This window comes from Neocloeon triangulifer, unplaced genomic scaffold (genome assembly GCF_031216515.1).
Source record: "Neocloeon triangulifer isolate White Clay Creek 2 clone unplaced genomic scaffold, ASM3121651v1 ptg000003l, whole genome shotgun sequence".
Lineage (NCBI taxonomy): Eukaryota > Metazoa > Arthropoda > Insecta > Ephemeroptera > Baetidae > Neocloeon > Neocloeon triangulifer.
In genome coordinates, this window is record NW_026775546.1 from 7,298,832 (window position 1) to 7,317,189 (window position 18,358).

Here is an 18,358-nt window from a genome sequence, read left to right on the forward strand (position 1 = left end):
AATTTGTATATCAATCCTGTAACTAAATAATAAATACCTGAAGCGGGTGGTAGTTGAAGATCTTTTTTCATCAAGGAGGCAGCGCACATTCCTCCCAGAAAGGCCAATTCACATTCCAAGTGGCGCAGACCATCAGCAGGTGCGTTTGGCCATTCATATCCAACAACCAAGCACCGAAAGCCATAGTTGTTTGCCTTTTCATCCTGCACATAGTCTGACGCAGTCTCCAGAGAGAAGAAAATCTCATTTCCTGTGAAAATATTTTTAGTTCTTCTGCACAATCAAGACAATTTAGTTTTAATTTGGAATAAACATAAATAATAATAACATAAAAACGTTTCAAGTTTACTGTAAACAGTACATTTTTGTTGAGGTAAAAAAAAATATTACCTGGCAGGACTATGGCCATTTGGGGCCAGTTGTTTGCTCCGCTGAATTTGGTGAGCACCGGCCAGTAGTTCTGCACACCATCCTCATCATCTCCAAGTGGCTCTCCAGTGGCCAACTCACCCATGGGTTTGATGTGCAGTTGAAGAGAGTCCTCGGGCTGGGCAGTCCCGCACTGAGGGTCAAACTCGACCGTCAACCACTTGACGCTCTCTGGAAAGACCACCTTCCAATTGGAGACGACGGCCGCCTTGTAGGGGTGCTCGCTTTCGACAATGGCGTGGTGCAGTGAAGTGGTGGTGGTTGTGTTGACGGCAGAGGCGTTGGACAAGTCTTGGTGGCCACTGCTGTCCAACGAAGCAGTGCTTTTGGCCATGGCAGCTCCAGTCAGGTTCAAGGCCGAAACGTGGGGCAGCAGTTCTTGGATTAGCTCCAGCACTTGGACCGCACTCCTGGGGTCTGAAGTGGCCACGGGGCTGATGTTGGCCAGCACAAGTGGAAGGAGGGTGGTGAAGATGTTGGCCGCGGCCAAAATGTCATGGTTGGCCGAGTCGTAGCTGCGCGCGGCTGCCAGCAAAGTGCCACTGCGTTTTATTACCGCTCCTGCTAGACCTAGGGTGCACTTTCGGGCCTGCATTTCAGCAACAGCTCTGCTATTTTGTTGATTTTCAGAGTCCTGAGAAGAGTTAAAAATATAACCAATAATCATTATATGACAGCTTTTATTTGAAAAATCTTAAAAACAAATTTTTTTAAAAATAATTTAAATCATATTTTTCATAAGTTTTCTTTTCTAATTTGCTTTTAATTTGAAAAATTTCACTAAAAAAATTAATCAAACAGTAATACCTGAGGACTACTGTAGTAAAGAATATGAGGAATTTGTCCTCTGGTCTGGGTTGTTCCATTAAAGCTGAGGGAGCAAGTGCTGAAGGTGAATGTTGTTCCATCAGGGCCTCGTACAGTCTTCAAGCCACCGTCACCATTGTTGGTGCGTCCACCATGATTGCGCAGCCGAACAGCATATTTGACACCCTCTCTGATGGCCACCGGCTTTTCGAATTTGATTTCAGCCACGTCCGAAACACAGTCATCTGGACCATAGGTGCCTCGGGCAATTTCCAAACTGTTCCAGCGTTGAGAGTGAGATGGGTCAGCGGAGGTTGCGCTGTTTTGGTCGTCCAAAAGCTCCAGCTCGTATTCATAAATTCCTCCTCCACCATAAACCCCAACACCTGTTAAAAATTTCAGATTTTTCAATTACTGCAATATTTAATTTGTAATGAAAATGTAATCTTACCAATGATTGCCACACCAGGTCGATCTACTGTAAAGCAAACAGCGTCTGGAGACCCATTTCCTGTGTTCCACGATCGGCAGTTGTTGCACCTCATGAATCTGCAGGGAGTTGTGTGCATCACTCTTCCACAAGCACCTTCCAACTCTTCATCCGAGCCACTTGACTGAGAAGCGAGTTCTGCAATGACCCGAGCAATCAAGTGGCAGCAATGATGGGTCAGCTCAGATGAATATGATTCCTAAAATGTAATTTTTTAATACAAAATAACTAAATTATATAAATTTTCACTTTGTCTCTATTTAGAGCTTCACTTATTGGGACAGTCACTAAATCAAGCAACTTTTCTAAAACATCTTTAAACTGCCAACAATTAGTGCCAAGACCTTCCTCCATCTGAAAATAATAAATTGAGTTCCTACATAATATTTATTTTAATTTATAAAATTACCTGGCCCCTGTAAATCATATGTTCAACAAGAAGAGGATATTGGTGGGCATCAGGAGATCCTCGAACAACCACATTGTGAGGGTTGTCCGGAGTCACTGGTTGTGAAGGCCCAGCTATGGCTTGAGTGTTGTTGGCAGTGGTTGTGGAAGACGACCCTGTCGAAACTGGCGAGGAAGTCTCTGGAGATGAATCAGATGAATAGCTCTGCTGGTTTGACTCCTTTGGCAAAGGTATAGTTGTGTGCTCGAGAACACCAAGGACGGGGAAAGTCGACCTCAAGCGCACGGCTGGGTGACACAAAGAGGCCAAAACTGCACTCAAGAGTTTGTCCAGGTTGGCGCTGCTGTCCATTTCAGACAAAAGGTGGCACAGTGCTGACCAACGCAGAGAAGCGGTCGGATAGAAAGCATGGAAGCAAGCTACAAAGGTCAGGTGTGCTTCTTGCAGGACTTCATTGATCATTTTGGTCAACAGGGGGTCATCAGGGCCTCTTTTAAGGCTTTTACCAGACCTTTTGGATCTAAAATATATTAAATTTATATCAATGAATTAATTAAAAAAATTGCATTTCAAATTTACTTTGGTACTGGATCAGAGAGAATTTGTCTAAGCAAAGAACGAACGTCACCGACGCTTGACGAAAGCTGCCCGGACTCAGCAGGAGTCTTTTTGGGCTCATTCGGGTAGATCTCATTTGTGTATGTACGAAGCAACCTGAGGCACGCTCTGCAGACAAAAACCAGGTTCTCCAATTCCGCAATGTTGACCTGTGTTGCCAACAGGCCTGTTTTGAAAGTTGTCCAGCCCCACTGCAGAAGGGCAAGCAGTGCGTGGAAACACTCTCGGCTGACGGAACGGGAAAAGCCTTTGCTCAGCTGGTACACAGGCTCCAGAAGGTCCAGTTTGCAGGATGGTAGTTGGCTTTCAGGGACGACGACCTTGTATAGGATCTGAGGAATTTGTCCTCCATTCACATCCGTACCATTGTTAGCCCGTCGTGATGACTTGAAGCAGAAAACAACCTGAAAAATAATTGTTTTTATTAAAAAATATTAATGTTTGTTAGTTTAAGATTTTTAGCAGAAAAATATACTAATTTCATCAGTTTTTTTTATGAATCAATTCAAGTTACTGATTTAAAATGAATCTCAATGAAGTGCAATGTCATAAATGGAGAATTAATTATTGGAAGCTTTGAAATTCAAGCAGTATAAAAAAATCTTTGCTCACTTGATCTTCAGTGCTGACAGTTCCTTGTCCGCTGGAGCCACAGTCACTGGATGGTCCTCCAATTCTGGCCCAGGCGACATACCACCTGTACTGCTGAATTGCAACAGGCTCGTCAAACAACATTGCAAATTTCTGTCTTGGAGCACATTCATATGGCACTTCTTCCGTTTCGGCCAGAAGTTCTCCATCTATCTCTTGCTCTCCTCCGTCCATTCCAATATCATACAACTTGATCTTCCCCGTGTACTCTCCTCGTCCACCGAACAGACCAAAACCACCCACAATGAGGTCTGTGTCAGACATGAAGCGAATCGCTTCTATCGAGTGGCCAGAGTAGCCCCAGCCTCCGCCATAGCTTTCAAATCTGCTCACTGCTGAAAAGTCTTCAGAGCTGTAGACTTTCGAGCGGGCTGGTGTGATTGCAGTTGTCAGGGAGCGGCTCAGAGTTGTACATTTGCTGGCTGGAGCCGTGATGCACTCGGTGATTACCTGAGTTGAGAGATCAAGAGTTCCAGTCAAAGTGTCAACACACCCCAGCAAGTGCAGTGCAGCCTAAATAATCATGAGATTAGTTTTGAAACTTTTTATGATAATCATTTCAAGTACCTGAGCTCTGGTCACAAAGCACCCCGACGTCACAGGAAGGGCCAGTTCAGGCGTCAAAAGTGGGGGCAGGGGAGTTATGTTGGAGGCTATGGGGTTCATACAGAAGAGCTCTCCAGTTTTGCAGTTCAGCCTGTAAATGATTTAAAATTAATTATTTTCTATTTTTATTTAATTCTTAAATTTTCTTACCCCCACATCACATTATAAAGAGGGTCCAGACAGACGTTATGTTTGCTGAAGTCCATCTGCTGATTTGAAGAAAAACTTGAGCAATTTCCATCCATCTTGTTAATGACTAGACTCTTGAATGAGCTAGAGGCGCCGCAGTCAGTTGGAAGAATGACTAAAATTTGACAGATTAATTTCAAACAAAGAATGAAATTTCATAGATTTACTTATGCATGATTTGTTAGCTACAACGGTAGAATTTGTAAGACTGCTGGCATTAATCAGACTTTCATCCACTTTTACGAAAGTAATATCACCAGAGGCACCAACCCATGTAGCCCTTCGACCGTGCTGAGGTCCAATTCTTGGAATAGGAGTGGGGACAGCATACCTTTAGAATTGTTAAATAATTAACATATATTAAAATAAATATTAGTTATACCAATGGCCGTTGCTATTGTCGGTGCTTCGAGAAGACTGCCCGTTTTTGTGCGAGCTGGAGCAAGCGCCATCAGTGTCCTCTAACTCTGGTGCTGAGCGGCCCAGCTGGCCTTTTTGGAAGCTGCCACAAGTGTACACCTCTCCATCGGCAGTCAGAAGGACAGTGTGATTGCTGCCAGTTGCAACGTGGGTCACAATGCCAGGCACTTGCACATGCACAGGACCTCCTCTTGGGGCCAAATCTCCCACTCCAAGTTGACCACAGGCATTACTGCCAAAAGCGAAAACTTCCCCCGAGACAAGAAGTACGACTAAAATTCAATTAATAAAATAAGCACTAAATTATTTTTTTTTGTCAAACCTGTGTGGTGAAGGCCGCAGGAAATTTGGATAGCTGGTGATTCAGATGGGATTATTACTCTGGCTGGAGCCAAGGAAGTTACTCTGCTGGCATCCCTTTCCATATCACTTCCCACTGCCTCTTCGCCTTTAGAAAAGTTTAAAGAGAAATTGTCTCAAATTATTTTAAATAATTTACCAGCCATTAAAGATGCCACAAGTCCAGCAGCCAAAGCTGGCGGTTCACCCTTTGCAGGTCTGCCCTTTGCATTAGCAGCTGCGAACTTGGCCGCGTTCCTTGCCGACCCCTTTTTACCAACATATACTTTTCCTCCTCTTTGCAGTCTCTGCTTTCGTTCGTCCAGTCGTCGTTGTAGGTGATCTTGAAATCTAGCTGAATGCCGACCAGGGCCACCAAATATTACGTCCAGTCGGACCATGCCGCCCAAATCACCAGCACCATTGGGCCCCAGAATGGCCACGTCAGAGTTGTCAACGCTCTCTCGGGCGCAAATTCTGCAGCACCCGCACACAGCGCATCCAGAGTCTCCAGCACCACAGCCACAAGCCCTTTAAAAGATTTAATTGTGAATTTGAGAACTTTAATAAATTGATAAACTAACTGTCCAGGATTTCTGTCTGGCCGCATGCTACTCAGGCAGCTTATACTGTAACCAGTGCACTCTCGACAGATGGTGCAAATCATGCATTTGTCATGGTGCCACTTGTGTCGGCCCTTGGCGCAGATACCCTCTGTTTGTTCTTCATCCCAGTCCCCTTCTGCCTCCTCCTCGCACTCTTCAGTTGCTGTTTCCATTGCAACTACTGCAGGAGCTAACAAAAAATTAAAAATTACCAAAAAAATAAATCATGTATTATGATTCACATAAAACCACTTGAAAAGTGGCTCAATTTTAAAACTAGAAGTTTAATTTCATTAAAAAAAAAACTACAAATTTAGATTAAAATTAATTTGAATCTCTGAAATTATCAAGATATTTTTTTTTAATTAGCTAAACACCCACCTTCTCGCACTTGAACTGCAAATTCTCTTCCACATTGCCCTTTGTTGTTGATTCCGAAGGTATAAACATGGCCTTTACTTGTCAATGCCACAGCGTGTGCCTTTCCGAGGGCAACTTTTTGCACATCTTGGTCTTTCAGTCCACTAACCAAACCTAAATTTAAATATGAGTAAATTTTATATTTAAATTAATCAAAATATACCAGTAGAGGTATCGCAGTGTGCAGTGTCTTTGCCGAACATGAGCAGTTCTCCATCTCGATTAACAAGTGCCGTTGTGCCATTATTGCAAGCGGCGTGGACCATAAACTGCCCCTCCACTTTAATCATTTTCTTCGGCTTGACTGGTTTTGGCTGTCTCCTTGCTTTAACTAGAAAACATATTTTAGATTCCAAAATGAAATTAATTTTTTGATAAAATACTCTGGTCTCCATCTTCGCCCCTTCGAGCTGTGCCTACAAAGAAAACGGCGCCGTCGTCTGCAACCAGGACTGCATGCAGACCTTCATGTCCCACAGCCAAGTACATCAGTTTTGGCGTTTTTGTAACTGGAAGTTCATTCCACTTGCTCCACTTTCCGGAGCTGGCTGCTACAGAGCCTGCTTGCTTTAGTCCTAAGCTACTGCCTTTGCCACTGTACAACACCTGCAGTAACGAAAAAAAATATTTATAACAAACTTTATTATAAAAAAATGCATTTTTTTTTTTTAACAAAAGAAGATTATATTATCCATATTATCTAATTCAGTTTTGGGGGCTAGAAAAAATAATCAGCTTACTTTTCCATTGGCTGTTCTAACAAGCCCAAAATCTTTTCCAGAAGCAATGAATACAGGCTCTTCTTCGCTGTTCGTCTTGACCAAAACACTTGCTTCGGCACTCAAAGCAACACCATCTTCCCCTCCGAGATTGCCCCAAGCTTCCATGCACTTCCTAGCCAGTTTAAGGGAAAGAATTTCTGTTGGAGAGTTGCCAGTGATACTGCGAATAGCAAATCCGTCCTGAAAATATTTATTAGTAAAATTTTGATACGACTCATGGTGATTATTTTACATCGTTGGATGAAGAAATAGCAAAGAGTGAATCTCCATCAGAAAACAGAGCTCCTGGACCCCAAGTTGTGTAATCAGGAAGGTCTAGAGGCTTCGAGAGAATCAAAGTCTCTGCGTCAATCAGGTACAGCTTTTGTGAGCTCAAACGAACTCCAATCGGCTTGAAATACAACTTGCCCTAGGTTACAAAAAATAAATTAAAAATCTTATATAGTTTGGAATTTTTTCTCACATTAGCGTGTCCAAGCCACCCTTGCTGATAGTGGGAAAAGTCTTCCTTCTTCATGTACACATTCCCTTTTGTTGTCCCACCATAGCCAGTGCCCAGTTTGTAGAGGGAGCCATGGCAGAAAAGGTACAAAAAATATCCATCACAGGTCATTGAATGGTTGCCACAAGTGTAGTTTTCATATTCTAATAAAAAAATAATTACTCTGCAGTATTAAGACAAAAAAATTCACTGACCACATCCTGACAGAAATTTCAACTTTAGGGAGTCAATAAGCATTGTTCGCGGAATGCCGTGGCTAATCCAGTCAGGTCTGGGCTGCTTTCCGAGCAGCACATTGTGGACACTGCGTTGCAAGGCAGCCAAAATTTCAGGCATCTAGAAATAAATTTTGCTTAATATGGGCAAAATAAAATTTTGGATTTTTACATTAATATTTTGGGTAGAGAGACTTTTGGGACTCATCAGCAGTGCTGAAGTAGCAGAGAGAAGTTTTCCAGTGTCTCCTCTTGCCACAACCAGGGCCAACAAACAACTGCAGGCCACGGCCGAGAGCTGAATGTTTGACTCCTGACTTGCTTCGGGTCCGTGAAATGTTGCCAAATCAAGCAATAGGTCAAATAGTGGATCTGGAATAGAAGAGATTTAATTAAATATAATTTCCAAGAGAGAACATTTCCTTTTTCATTTAAATAAGCATACCGATAACATCACAGGGTTCATGTTTGAGACCCTCGGGCTGCTGTCCTTGCAGAATATCAAGTAGAGCTCTTAAGGCTTTTGTGCAGAGAACTGGGTGCAACTGTCTACTCTCTCGGAGCAGCTCGAAAACGGTGCACAGGCCAAACCCAACGAGCTGTTTAATTATTTAGTAATTTATAAAAAAATTAAATGAAACATCGGACCTTTGGCACTCTGAGAGCACTCTCCGGGTCTTTGTCTGTGAGATCATCATCGCTGTCTGCCGCTGCTTCGTCGCCCAAGAGGTTGCTCAGGAGAATCTGGCTGGTCTGCCTGCGCCACCTTTCCAGCACAGACAAGCGGACACTTGCGAATACAGCCAAGGACGAGGGGTTTCCTGGAAGCTGGACATCTGGCGGTGCGACCACCACAACCTCAGAGGCAACATCCCCCTATGAAATAGAAATTAAATTAATATTAGGGATTATTTTTTTAAATTTTGGCGCAGATGGTCTGTTGTTTCAGGTTCAATTGGCACAATTTGTGAAAATGGGACAGTCGTAAATTAAAATTCTGACAGACCTTTTTTCGCTTTTCCTTGCTTTTGCCCTTGGAAGCTTTTTTCCAGTCGCTTTTCCTGCGAAAAAAAATAAATCATTGTCAGTCAACAAAATCATGCGCCGGTTTGACATTTCGGCGGTCACATGTCTGGGTACCTCTTGTTGTGCGCCGACTGGAAAATCTGGTGGAAAAATTGTCCGAGAAGCTCAGAATCAGGCAGCATTCTGGCCCTGGTCGTTTTAGGGCACGTTGCTCCTCGACACAGTAGTGAATCAACGCAAAATTTGAGATAACATTGATTTCTTCAGCTTTTCTATGTATTGCTAATCTGTATTTCGGTGAATGTGGGGAGTGAAGTGAGGAGCCATGTGGTGGAGATTTTGCGAACTGTCGATACAATGAGACAAGATAAGGGCAACTGATACTCAAGTCCACTCCTTCCTCAAACCCCTTTTGTTAAATGTTGATGCGACAGCAGCGCTCCAGCGAGATGGTGTCAAAAATGATGACGATTATTATGCCTGGCATGGTGTATTACATTGTTAGGACACAAGCATTTAACTAATCAATAAGGTTAAATTAATTTGAAATTATCGTTTACGTAATTAATACATCTGCAAGTTTTTGCATATATTTTTTTTAATTTTAAGGATAAATTTTCTCAAAGGGTCATGCATTTTTTTCATTAAATAAAAGTTCTAAAAGCTCATATTTTTTATATTTTTATTTTCAACCCCTGCAAACACAGGATTAAATTTAATTCTTGTTTCTTGTTTTATTTTCAAAACCAAATATCATTAGTTTTGATCACTTTTATCTCAATAAACCATCCAGCTTTCAAAACCTTAAGTTCAAATTTCAAATCAAATGAAGTAGTTCAAAAATAAAAGCAAATTTATGCAATTCTAGCAAGGGAAGACAATCAGTTTCCTCATCCACGTTTTCCACACAGCATTATAACACTTCAATATATTTATAGTCAATTTACGTAAGTATGCGTCGTTTTAAGATTATTGAAACGTCTCTCAGTTTAAAAACTTAAGTTGAAAAGGAACTGTGTGTATGTTTTCATCTTTGTGTGACAGTATATTATATTCTTATCTTAAACGGATTTAAAAGTATAACAAAACACGTCTCTCCACAATACTGACAAACGCTAATCGGTAAAAAATAAAATCACTAGCTAGGAGGTGGTCGCAGTTTGAATCGTTGGTATGTCGTCCATGGTGAATGGAGTCACTTGGTACATGAAGCAGCGATTGCACACTCGAACTGGTCGCATCTGACCGTAGCGTGGGAGCGGAACCGAGTTAGGACTGCAGCGGGCACAAACAACCTGGAGAAAAGATTTTATTAAAATTTTAATAATTTAATTTAAAAAATGCAAGTAATGAGTAAAAGATGAATAAAAAAAATTTAGAAACTGATAATTCTTTAAGTTTTTTAAATTTTAATCTTCACTCTTTATAAAAAAAATCAACACTCGTCAGGTAAATTAAGTAAAATTTTAATACATCGAAAAAAATTTTAAATTTATACTTTGCAAAATGGAATAAATTTGTATTTTTATATCATTATGCTATTCAGTAAAATACTTTACCTTGCCGCAGTGTCTGCAATGGTGTCTCCGCCTGACCACTGTGAACAGGGCCTCACATGTCATGCATCTTGGCGCCATGTGATCAGGCACCCACGGCGGTGGGGACTCGAAGGTGGAACCAACACCCTCAGGTGGGCTAGCCTCTATAGCTTCTAAACTCTGCATCGCCTCTTCGGCATTCTCTACATTGGTATTGTCATCATCTGATGTTATCAAAATAAAGTAAATTTAAGTTTTTAATGGTTGTAAATTTTCTACCATTGATGACATGATCACAGTTCTCGTTTTCTGTCTCCTTCAAAACATCATCCTCCTCTTCCTCCGACTGCTCAGAGGCATTCATCAGGAAGACACACTTCAGGATGTTCCTCAAATCACCGGCAAAATTGGTCTGCAACTGGTCGGCCACCCCGGCCACGCAGACAAACAGTCGGTGCACCAAGTCATCACTTGATCGGAACTTGGCTCTTGTTTTGTTTCTGTGCGCAATTTCAGCTGCTTGCATGGCCAGGGCAATTTCCTCGTCGTCTTGGCACTCCGAATTGAACTCGGAGGTTTCACTACTAAAAATAGTTAATAGCAATAACCCTCCAAAATTTATTTTCTGTAAATTACCTGCAGCTTGAACAGCTACAACTTGACCCACAACTTCCAGACACATCCCTGCACAGTTGACTCTTTGGAACTTCAAGAACCATGCCACTGAAATTTGTATGCTTAACAATGTTAAAAATTTAATAAAATTTTATTTACCTGGAATTGGTATGATTTCTACTCATATTTTCTCTACGAGGCGACTTTCTACTTCCCCTGGGTGACGTTTTTCTCTTTCCTTTAATGAGCTGCCGCTGATTTTGGATCATGTTGTTCCAGTTCCCGGTATAGTTAAACCTTTCAGCAGGGGTCACAACAATTCCTTGTGGTCGATCTGCCCAACCCGATTGAGTGGTGGCTGTTGTTGCCGAGGTAGTGGCTACGATGGCATCGTCTGGTGTCCTGTCTAGACTGGCTATTCCTGAATCGCTTGTTTCTGATCCTAGGAATGTTGCTAAGCTCTGTTGTACTTGCTGCATAGCTTCCTTGGCTGTTTCTTCCTCCTCTTTGTCTTCTTCGCTTGTGTTAACAACAGTTTCCGACTCAGACACCTGGAAATAAATTTAGAGAAAAAAAATTATCTTTAATTAGTTATTCTCATTTCATTGCAGATTTTTACTACAAGTACTAACAAATAAAAAACCAAATTAAAATTTTTCCTATCACTATCTCACCTCATCATTCCACTCTTGTTCTTCCGGCGCTGCGGGTTCCTCTTTCTGAGAGTAAAGCTCGGCAATGAGCAGTTTGCAACTGGGATGGTCGTTGTAAAAACGAGTGACATAATCATCGAGGTCAGGAACTGGACACGACGGAGACGAGTCCTCTTCATTGTTGGGTCTATAGTCGGAGGGCTCCTCTAATGAACACAACATTTTCTCCAACTTGAACAACTCCAGCTTGCTCAAAGTCCATAACAGCTCTCTAATTTTATGAAGTAAAGTCTGAAAAAAGAAAAACAAATTAATCAATTTTTGTAGATTTATTTTTCAATGTTAAAATAATCTGCATTTTGAAAATTTATTTTGTTTAAAAAGAAAAAAAAGAGGTTTCCTCTAAATTTATCAATTTTCTAAATTTTAATTCAGGCTACACTTTAAAACTGCAATTGATTTATTGAATTGAGTGAATGTGGACAAACAAACAATAATAATAATAAAATAGTTTCAACCAACCTGAAAGGGACGGAACATTTCTGAAATATCGGCTGGTGATTTGTCGAGACACAGAGGTCCGTCAGGGAAAACAAGAAGGCCACTGACGATCGCCAGTCTTGGAATGGTGAACATCAGTGCAGGATCACAGTCATCCACTTTGTCTTGGCTGAGAAGCTTCATTCTCAAGGCTCTATTTACAAATAAATCAAAACAAATTACCAAAATTCAATTCAAAACTTCACCTCTGCAGAGTTTCGGAGAAGAGAACAATCACGTTTTGCTGCAACTCGTACTCGTCCCTCGACTTGACAGGCACCATCGCACTCACATAACACAGTTCAAACTCGGCAAACAGCCTATCAAAGATTTTCAATGCCTCAATCAGGCGTTCCCCGAACTCAGGTGGTGATCTGAAGCACTGCTCCCGAAGCATGTTTCGGACGTTTTCGAGGGACTTGGTCAGGGCTTTGGCCAGAGGGCGCATGGCGGCGCTTTCGTGCTCTCGGTTCATTATGCTCGAGCCAGCAGCAAGGCACTGAGGGAAATTTAATGATTTCAGTAATAACAAAAAAAATGTAATAAATTGGATTTTTACCTCAGCTCCGAACCAGAGCTGTCCGGCCAGGTTTTCCTGCATGACGTCGTCCGGGAACTTGACCCGGAAGTCCCGGTTGGCCCTCTCGTCAGGAATGAGCTGCTCCATGATGCGGTTGCAGATGTTGAGCACTTTGTCCTGGCACTGCCGTAAGTGGGTCACCAGCAGGGTGCATCGCTCAGGGTCTTTGCGGCCGTCGAAGCTGTCCAGCTCGGCGGCCACCAGGTTCAGAGCTTCGTCGGCATAGAAAAAACGCGCCAGTAAGGAAGTGTCATCCTTCTGCAAAAATTGAAGAAAAAAACGATGAAAATAAATTTGCGAGACAAATAAAAAGTATTTTTAGTTTTGAGGTTCCAATAAAAGCTGACGGTTATCATTTTATAACATTGACAAACAAAAAATGTATTAAATAAAAGTAATGAATGGAATTTATGTTTATGATCCAAGATTGATAATGTTATCAAAATGTACAGAAAATTTTTCTCAAAATTTATAGATGAAGGGCTATGTTGGTGAATAAATTAATATGACGATTTTCAAAATGGCTTTGGCAATTATTCGAAAGCTTTTTGTGACCTCCGCATCAAATTTCATATCTTGCATGGTGCATACACAATTATTACGGACTCATTTGGTTCACTAATGCGCGCAAAGCGCAAATCAAGGTCATCATACATGAGACCATCTTCTCTCGCACCGTTGCAGGTTTTGTGACCTGCTGAAGCGCGAAAGTGCCCTTCTTGCGAGAGCGACGATAAATCTCGATATCGGCCACCCACTTTCAGCGTCGGGAAAAAACAAGAAGGTGAGAAAGCCGAGCACTATTTATAGTTTTTATAGATTGCAATCCAAAAAAAATGATTACAAATTTTAGGGGAAAAACGAGTTGCTGCTTTTTGTGTTGAAGGCGCACGTCCGAGTGTGTGAGGCGTGGGTGCGAATGGGATGCATTCGGCTCACATATTTTATTATAGGAACTGTCAGAATCTCTGACCCAGTACGTAATGCATGCTAATGGCCGCGTCACTGTCAAATCTTGTATTCCGCATATCAATGCCGGCCTGTCAAGTCCCCTTTCTATTTATACAAATCCAATTGCTCATGACGCAGTTCCAAAGATCCAACGAGAGGAATTGCCAATGTTGGGAAGTTGAGATAATTAAATTCATTAAATTCTTCTTCTTAGTGACCTAGTTTTGAGGTCTAAAAAAGTAATTTCATATGCGTTCATAAACAAATATTCAATAAAACTGACTTGGAAATGTTGATTCTAATTCTGTATAATTTATTCCTGTGTCTATAAATAAACCAAGAATCATATAATATCATTGAATAAGTGTGATTAAGTTTGTACAAATTTAAAAAGAAACAGGTCAAAACGTTGCAGCAATGCGTCATAAATTTTAACTTGAAAATAAAATATAAGAATAAAAAAAATCAAAATTTCAAGCAATTAAAAAATAGAAAAAATACAAATACTTTATTTGTTTTAATTTAAATAAATTTTTTTGCTATTCACTAAATCAAGTTTCGTTTGAAATAAAATTATTAAAAATTTTAATAGTTCGATTTTTTCAGAATTGATTTTTAAATATTTTTCTTCCGTTTGTGTTGAAGGATCATAAAATTTAGTAATCCTCCTCCTATAATTCATCTGAACGTTTTCAAATAAAAAAATAACATATTTTATGTAACAGCTCATCAACAAAAATTGGCCAACTAGCGAGCAAGGCACTCAAAGTTGACTCATCTGTGATAAAAAGTCGTTGTCAGCAGAGATAAAAATTGAGACGAAAAAGAACTTGCGGCGTTATTTATTTCTGATCATTTCGCTTCTTATCTGGCCATTTCATATTAATCCAAGTATGCGTGTTGATAGCAATATTTAGCTTCGTCTAATCGCGCACACAATAAACGAACAGCGAGTTTTTATTTTTCGGCTCGGTGCTCCTCACTCGGTGCACAATTCTGCTGGAAAGTGGAACGAGCCGCAACTCGTTATACTGAAAGAAAGATATAGGCGTGTTTTATGTGTGTTTCCAGCTTTGTCTCACTTTCGGTTGTTGCGGCTTCAAGCTGTACTAATCGCCCTAATTGTTTGCGCAAACACTTTCCTCGGAAGCTTCAAGTCCTGTTATATGATTGCTCATTTTTATTCTCCCAAACGAGACAGGCCAAACCTTGGGACAAATTTTCTTTTTTCAATAAGTTTTTTTTTAGTTATTTTAAACAATTTTGAGAGGAATTATACATTTACCTCTTGTAAAATTTCAGGAGTTTTAATTAAAATCCCAAAATGTTAAATGTTAAATCATATTGTATGCCAAAAAAATAATTTATTTAGAGTTTAAATAATAAATAAAATTCCAACAAAACAAAATGTTAATTTTATTTGTGGTGAACGATATAAAGATTTTATTTTATCAGATATTATGAGAGTTCATTAATATGAAATTTGTAACTTTTTCAAACCGCAAATATTGATTTAATTGAAAAATCGAAAATTTTACAAAAAAAAACCTTCTGCGTAGACTTTAATACTCAAAATGAAATTTTTTACTCCTTTCAAAATTAATTTTTTTATTTTATTGTAGATAAAATTATGCGGCAAAACCTATAATAACCGTTAAAAGTAATTTTTTTTTTAAATTTTGGGAAATTTTATTTTTAGGTCACCGCAAGTTTAAACGGATTTGCATAAGTGCGGAGGCGACAGAGTTTGTATGCATTAATAAATCGATTGGTATAAGCAAATTTAAGGTTTTCTGAACACAATGGCTTTTCTTGCGGAACGAGCGAGATAGAGCAATGAGGAATAGGAACTGAAGAACTGTTGGCCAATGCATAAAAGTCACGCGCTGCACAGCCAAGGCTGAACAAGGTTGGACTTCTTTATGAATGCAGTTGCCAACAAAAGCTGCACAGATTTTATTTACTTTTCATTTCAACTACAATTCACTTTTCTATGAACGTTCCCAAGGTTTCTAGTAATTAAAAAAAAAATAATAATAATAAAATAAAACAAAAATGATCTAAATTATAGAAGTTAGCTTTCCTTGTTGTGCCTTGTTAAGGGAATTTCTTTCTGTTTACATTCGGAGGGGATCTTGTTGTGATGGCTGAAGGAAATCCACAAAAGCCACATAACTGAAGGTGATTTACATAAATATATGACTAGTGTGAAGTGAATGACGCAATCGTTCAACAAGAGAAAACATCAAGTACTTGGTGCGGTGATTTGATTTCAAACGAATCACGGCAGACTTTTTTTTAAATATATGTAACACAAACATTGATTTTTATGAGAACTTTACGAGTTTAAATTAATATTTTTTAGGTCAAAATCTTTTGTAATAACTCATCAGGAAACCTTTAAAATTATTTAATCATTTAGATTGAATATTTTTATAAAAATATAAACAGCAGTTTGAAAAATTATGCAATTAAAATTTTTTTATTACCTGTAAGAGAAATTTTTGGCAAGCATCGCGGAGCAATAATTGCGTTACCAACAGGAACAGATGTTTATCGCAGTTCAAAGCCCCGCGGGTTTCGCACGGGAAATATTTATATGCGTTCGAGCGGAAATTCGCAGTCTTTCATACACAAAGGCACCGTTTAAGCGCATTATTTTGGTTAACAATGAGTTCATTTTGCGTTTAATTTGTGAATTAAAAAAAAGTATCAAATATCGAAAGCACAAATTTTGTTGTAATTTATATTAAAAATAATATAAAAATGAGATTAAAAATTTGATACAAATCATTTTAATAAAAATAACGAAGCTTTAAAACAGCATTAAAATTTAGAAAAAAGACATCGATAAAAAAATTTTGCGCTGATTAAAATCAATAACATTTTGTTCCCAATTTTCAATACTGAAATAATTACTTTACAATTTATATAAACAATTAAATCACCAAAAATTTTCAAGGAATTTTTATTTAAAACTTTTTTCCTCGTGCGCAGGTTGAAGCAAATTAGCGGTGGCGAGTCCTGTTAACCGAGGATGTCTCCGTTTATGGTTCTGCTAAGCAGTAATGAAAAAAGTTAAGTTCTATAATTTAGTGCCCGCAAGAGTGTATGCAAGAAGAGGCAACGGACTCTCGTATATTCTCTTTCTCTTCGTCACAAATATTGATTATGTAGGTCGCTGAAAAATAATCCCACTCTGATAAATTTGTACCGCGCCGCAAAACACTTGAATTGCGCCAGCGTTGACTTTGGGGAATCAAAAGGCACCTCTGCACTTATTTTATCATTTCAATTCTCAAACATTGCAAAATAAAATTGTTAGAAACATTAAAATTCGTAAACGCATAAATGCTATTTTAAATAAACAACAGTTGGAATGAAACAATTTTGTGACAACTGATTTTTCAAGGAAAAATCTGAGGCAACGCATTTCAACTGAAATAAAATACAATTCAAGGTACGCCAATATTTTTACAATCTGCTATTTTCTCCCAATAAAACCATAAATATACGAGGTTTATAAAAAGTGCTCTAATTTTGATATATAATGGAAACGGATTTCTTGCATTTGTTTTGAATTTTGTTATTTAAATGAAAAATTTGAAGGCATCTTCATTTATAAATTGCAATAATAAAAATAATAAGAAATTTAAAATTATAGCTGCAATAAAATATTTACAATATTCCATTTTAAACGCATAAATTTGCTTTGATTCTTACTGAAATTTACATTTTCAAGAATCTAATTATTATTGTTGTTTGTACAATTTTTACAAATATCCACAAAGATGTTTATTATTTAGAGAAATTCAAAATCTGAAGGTTATTTTTTTTTAACGACACCCAAACCATTTTTTTTCATAAGCTGCGTGAGCCAGGCGAGTTGGAAATAAATGTTTCCTATCAAAAGCGCCGAAAATTGGAGTTATCAAGGCGCGACCAAAAGTGAAAATAAGCCACAGACGTCACACGAGTAATAATTATTGTGAGGTTCAAAATTCACTGTGTCGCCTTATTAAGGGCAATCACCTCGGACAAAACAACATTGAGAGATTAATTTATCACACATGCACACACGGGTGACAAGGTGAAAAGTCCTCAATGTCGCGAGCAATCGATGAGTCCATCCGTGTAAGGTCACCGTGTTTACCTTGCGGAGAATAGAGGTCAAGTCACGACCGGACTCGGATCGGGCCTCCGAGCCCAGGAATTCTGACTTTTTCAATTCTAAATTAACCAAGAATCACGTAAACTTGTGTATATAAGTTTTCGCAATTGGAAAGTTGTGCGAATTCGGTTGAAATTAACTTGCCTTGGGCTTGTAAAACCACTTCCTGAGGGACTCCATATGTGGCCGAGTTTAAGGCATCACGGCGCTCCGGCGGGCGAATTCGGCTTAAGTCGGCACGATGGCCGATGACATGGCACGGACTGTTGGCGAACGCGACGAAACTCGGCCCTACGACTGCGAAAACTGCGAAATTCAATGTGTGACAGTGAAAACGACTCACAACTGCTCCTCCTTCCTCATGTTTACTTTCCGAATCCGACGAAAAGTCAGTGGATTCCGTACAGAGGCGCTGCAGTCGCCCTAGTCGTGCGCACTCGCGTCAAAATGGCGTCTGCGCAGCTTTTCACGCGAATCTTGTGAGTTTTCTGAAGGTTCGGCCAAAACTTATTGCTCGCGAGATGGCGCGAAAAACCACTACGAGGGATAAAATGATAAAATCAACGAAAATCAATCTCTTTGTTGTACATACACAACTACACAATACACATGCAATAAAATTTGTAAGGAATCGGAAACAATTATTTTTCAGCTTTTTCAGAGAAATATAGAAAATAGTTAATAAGTAATTTAGATATTCTTTGATTGAATCCGTTAAATAATAAAATAATCTCACACTCAGGATTTTAAAAATGACAATGACTCTCCATTTTCCATTAATTTTTTGCGCATTATTTCACTA

General features: G+C 39.4%; 2 protein-coding genes across 3 annotated transcripts in view; both read right to left on the minus strand.

The window, feature by feature from the left end:
• LOC132193039 (E3 ubiquitin-protein ligase MYCBP2) overlaps positions 1-8,820 on the minus strand; it is a 47,020-nt gene extending 38,200 nt beyond the window's left edge. Inside the window, 26 exon segments of the mRNA XM_059613396.1 lie at positions 38-250; positions 391-1,063; positions 1,237-1,622; positions 1,688-1,925; positions 1,976-2,080; positions 2,136-2,655; positions 2,715-3,157; positions 3,366-3,917; positions 3,972-4,101; positions 4,161-4,314; positions 4,367-4,530; positions 4,582-4,891; positions 4,942-5,489; positions 5,543-5,753; positions 5,945-6,097; positions 6,147-6,314; positions 6,367-6,589; positions 6,724-6,945; positions 6,998-7,174; positions 7,229-7,410; positions 7,462-7,603; positions 7,655-7,854; positions 7,928-8,081; positions 8,131-8,358; positions 8,489-8,543; positions 8,623-8,820. Of these exon segments, the coding sequence (XP_059469379.1) occupies positions 38-250; positions 391-1,063; positions 1,237-1,622; positions 1,688-1,925; positions 1,976-2,080; positions 2,136-2,655; positions 2,715-3,157; positions 3,366-3,917; positions 3,972-4,101; positions 4,161-4,314; positions 4,367-4,530; positions 4,582-4,891; positions 4,942-5,489; positions 5,543-5,753; positions 5,945-6,097; positions 6,147-6,314; positions 6,367-6,589; positions 6,724-6,945; positions 6,998-7,174; positions 7,229-7,410; positions 7,462-7,603; positions 7,655-7,854; positions 7,928-8,081; positions 8,131-8,358; positions 8,489-8,543; positions 8,623-8,690 (6,619 nt within the window). The 5' untranslated portion in view covers positions 8,691-8,820.
• A 353-nt stretch (positions 8,821-9,173) lies between these two features.
• On the minus strand, positions 9,174-17,940 carry LOC132192836 (lateral signaling target protein 2 homolog). 2 transcript variants are annotated; one of them, XM_059613008.1, is made up of 10 exons: positions 17,701-17,940; positions 12,414-12,692; positions 12,061-12,353; positions 11,837-12,008; positions 11,336-11,605; positions 10,821-11,212; positions 10,683-10,769; positions 10,326-10,627; positions 10,068-10,270; positions 9,174-9,803 (listed from the first exon to the last, which is right to left on the minus strand). In XM_059613008.1, exons 1-10 carry the CDS (start codon positions 17,734-17,736, stop codon positions 9,651-9,653), a joined length of 2,187 nt encoding a protein of 728 aa, XP_059468991.1. In that variant the 5' UTR covers positions 17,737-17,940; the 3' UTR covers positions 9,174-9,650. The 2 variants fall into 2 exon arrangements, with proteins under 2 accessions (XP_059468991.1, XP_059468990.1); XM_059613007.1 differs by having other exon boundaries at positions 10,326-10,630.
• Between the last annotated feature and the right edge of the window lie 418 nt (positions 17,941-18,358).

Coding starts and splice junctions, on each gene's coding strand:
- LOC132192836 (XM_059613007.1), bottom strand. CDS start 17,736: ATGGAGTCCCTCAGGAAGTGGTTTTACAAGCCCAAG. Junction 12,693..17,700: donor AGTGGTTTTACAAGCCCAAG/GCAAGTTAATTT, acceptor CAATTTTTGCAG/AAGGATGACACTTCCTTACT. Junction 12,009..12,060: donor TTCTCCGAAACTCTGCAGAG/GTGAAGTTTTGA, acceptor ATTTGTAAATAG/AGCCTTGAGAATGAAGCTTC.